The sequence below is a fragment of the Dendrobium catenatum genome, unplaced genomic scaffold (genome assembly GCF_001605985.2).
Source record: "Dendrobium catenatum unplaced genomic scaffold, ASM160598v2 fragScaff_scaffold_1639, whole genome shotgun sequence".
NCBI classification, from domain to species: domain Eukaryota; kingdom Viridiplantae; phylum Streptophyta; class Magnoliopsida; order Asparagales; family Orchidaceae; genus Dendrobium; species Dendrobium catenatum.
Window position 1 is genome coordinate 1 of NW_021320101.1, and position 3,644 is coordinate 3,644.

General features: G+C 32.9%; 1 protein-coding gene across 6 annotated transcripts in view; it reads left to right on the forward strand.

Annotated features, from left to right (window-relative positions):
* The first annotated feature begins 2,589 nt into the window (after positions 1-2,589).
* The window catches only part of LOC110116074 (formyltetrahydrofolate deformylase 2, mitochondrial), a 24,035-nt gene continuing 22,980 nt past the window's right edge, over positions 2,590-3,644 (forward strand). For 3 of the 6 annotated variants that reach the window (XM_028701117.1, XM_028701119.1, XM_028701118.1), the window contains exons 1-2: positions 2,590-2,746; positions 2,833-2,945. In XM_028701117.1, the coding sequence (XP_028556950.1) occupies positions 2,621-2,746; positions 2,833-2,945 (239 nt within the window). In that variant the 5' untranslated portion in view covers positions 2,590-2,620. Of the gene's footprint in view, positions 2,747-2,832; positions 2,946-3,644 lie in introns of those variants that run through there. The other 3 variants (XM_028701120.1, XM_028701121.1, XM_028701122.1) reach the window with 3 other exon arrangements.

Here is a 3,644-nt window from a genome sequence, read left to right on the forward strand (position 1 = left end):
GAAAAAATAAATTTTTATAAAAAATTTGATTGGTATTTCTTCATCATTCTTTTTTTTTTTCAACCAAAAGAAAATTTCATTAGATAGTAGCATAAGACCACAAGGCCAATAGATGGTCATAGAGAGAAAGAAAACAATCAGAGAATTACAATAAAAGATAGGGCCAACCCAACTGAACGCAATAAGGTGAGAAGGACTCATATCGCCACCTAATTGTCAGGTTTGGGCCATCCAAGAAGTAAAAAAGGTAACAGTCAAAATTCAAAGTACACAAAGTCCTCAAAAAATAAAATCCACCAAATTAGGTAGAAGAAAATCCACCTAGGTTTCAACCAAGTCATGCCGTCCAAGGTGCATGTAAAAAACCTGCTTCATCATTGTCCATACTCGATTCCTATATTGCAGCGAAAAAAACTAATAACAAAAGTAATCAACATAGCCAAAACCAAAACTTCCAAAAGGAAGAATCATTTCTTCGTCGTTATTATTTTACAAGAAAGAATAATTAGGTTGAATATATTATTACTCAATTGAGCTCAAATGAAAGAACGAATGTTAAGGAATGTAAAGGGGGAACATTTTCTATTTATTATGGAAAAAGAGATATGGACTATTCACTTTATTGCACAATGAGCATACGATATAATGTTTGATTGCCTAAATCTATTTATCGTCATGTTTTTCTCCATATATCTCTTTTAACTCTCCTCATTATATATTTCATCACTCCAAAGTTCATTCAATTATCCTCTCTATAGGTAAAAGACCATCATCATTTCACCTTGTTCCCCTATGAAAGTTATATTGGGTTGAAGGCTAAACCGTAACAATGGATTGATTTTTAATGTTTTCAAACTTTGAATTAGAGTATAAAGATTTGTGCACATTATCAGGAATGTATGGTATGTTTAATGGTATATAGATATTGAGATGAACATATTATGTTGAACCAAGGGGGCTAATGGTACATGCATATGTATTTTTTTTTTTTTTTCATATAGAAATTGTCAACACGACAAGGATAGAAATCCTCTACAGAGAGGATTGATAAATATCGGGGTTGGAAATTAGAAGTAAGAACTAATTGATTTACTTCCAAGATGCTATGCATCTTCTACTAAACTTGCCTCATTCCATTAGTTTATCGATCTTTAGGTGATGCATCAACATTAATTAAGGTTTTTGAAGAATGAGGAGATTGGATCAAGATTAGCCAAACTAGATAGAATGTTCAATTCTTTTTATTGAAAGCTAGGAGACCCGTATGTAATTCTTTTATCTGCAAATATATTTTATAGTTAAATCATGCATTATTATTCTTATATTATATGAAAGAGAATCGAAAGAAAACATACAAGATGACCAAATATGCACTAATAAAACTGAGCAAAAGAATGAAAATATAGAGAAATATTTCTCTCAACAATCTCATTGATATTATACAAAATGACAAAGATTGATAAGAAGAAATTAATATAAAACATAATGTGGCATACGCTTCAATGAAACACTGCCAATTCATTCAACTGAGCTACTTAATGATGATGATCGTGATTTCCACTTAAATGAAATTTTCTTGCAAAGTAACTATCAAAATACACTTGTACATTAGTTGTAAGAACTAAAGACCTCCAATGAGCTCAACTATGGCTCATTGTACATATGATTAAAGATAAGCTCATTGCCTATCAACCTAATTAATTAAAGATAAGCATATTGAACATGAAGAGAGACTATCACAATTCATTTTTTTCTACGAGAATGCTTAGTGGTATTGTGAACAAGCTATCACTTATGTGAGAGCATCCTTTGAAAAACTACTATCTTATCTAGTTATGATTCACAGAAAAAAATTAGTGTTAATTATTGATCTACATCAAGACTATAATGGTCATTTCAAACTTGTATTTATTTTTATTTATTTGTTTTTTAAAAGCGCAATCCCGAACGTGTGAATAAAATATTCTTAAATACAGGTTGTGAAGATAATTCGCTTATGGCAGTGGCACAAAATACCAATACTCTTCCATTTCTGATATTTCTTTCTTTTTCAGTTTCTTAGTGACAATAGGCTATGACATACTGCCTAAATCGTAGACACATGTGATAAATAAGAGAATACTAAAGATTCGAATAATAGAGCTTCTCAATTCCGACACAAGATGCTTAATCGATCGAATAGAATGATGTCGCCATATCCGGGTAGAACAGGAGGCGATTCGAAAATTGCGTAGGTTGGTTCGATCAAGCTGTTGAATATTGAAAACAAGCTAAAGCGGTTATTCCAAGGAATTATATTGAAGCACATAAATGATTAAAAAAATGAGGCGCTTTGAATAAGACTATTTTCTCTTTCATTTTGTGGATCCAACAATCAAATAATAAATCGCTCTTATAAAAGTTAAAACAATTTGATGACAACTTAGTATTTATATATTAAGTTATATATATATAATTGCACAAATTTAATAATTAATTTTTTAACGGATAAATCATAAATGTTATTTGATGAATATATAAATTTTCAAAGACTTTGAAGTTAGGTTTTAACTCTCTTTTTTAACACTGTATTGATGAAGAATGGAAAAACGCAGAGCAGAAACCTAGGCTGGTGGTCCTAATGGCATTTTGGAGGAAAAACTTCTCTGGCTTCCTCCCTCGCCTGAGGACCATCCATTCTTCCATCAATTCGGAAGGCACCGCCGCCTATACTCAGCTCCTCGGCATCCACGTCCTCCACTGCCCGGTAGGCTTCCGCTTCACTCTCTTCCTTCTATCCAGTCGCGATCACCGCTTCTCTTCCATCATAAATCGAGATGAATTTGTTATCAGGACGTGGTAGGCATTGTGTCAAAGGTATCGGAATGTATCGCCTTTCGCGGCGCCAACATTCACAGCGTGGATGTCTTTGTCCCAGAGAACAAACAGGTCTTCTACTCAAGGAGGTTATTGCTTTCTTGCTTCTGTCTCTTGCGCTTTTCATAGGTTTGGAAGATTTGTAAATGTGAATTGCTTAATTTTTCGTGGGTATTGGACCGTTGGGTTGGTAGATATTAGAATATACAGTATTCAGGAAGACAATATTGGGATGCAGCTTGGCGAGCTAAAGATTATCAGTACAGTGAAAAAAAAACTGTCTCTATTTCCATTAAGATGTGGCTAATTTCTTAAACAATCATTTGGAGGTAGAAGCTAGCTTGAAGTAATTGGTCTCTCTTTGTAAAATATTTTGTATAAATACAACAATGATGTTAATAAAGTTTATTAGAGCCAGAGGTGTTTTCAAATAAGATAAGTTTATGAGTGCAAACTGCAGAGGATAACTTTTTTTTTCAAATTGTTGTAAGAAATTCTTGTTGAGGGGTCAATTTATAGTTTCTATATAGAATTTAGGGCTTTTAAATGGGATGGGTATAGATTCTGTGAGAATACAATGAGAAAACAGTACATATTACACGCTTGATCGAAGTTATATGAAAGAGAAATATCTAAAGAGATTTACAAAGGTTCCATGATATTGTATGTATTTTGCACGTGAATAATAAGAATTTGATAACATGGATGCCTGACCCTCTTGACAACATTGTTGTTTCCTCTCTCGATGCTTAATACACGACATCGACGTCCGACTCTCGATATCCTAA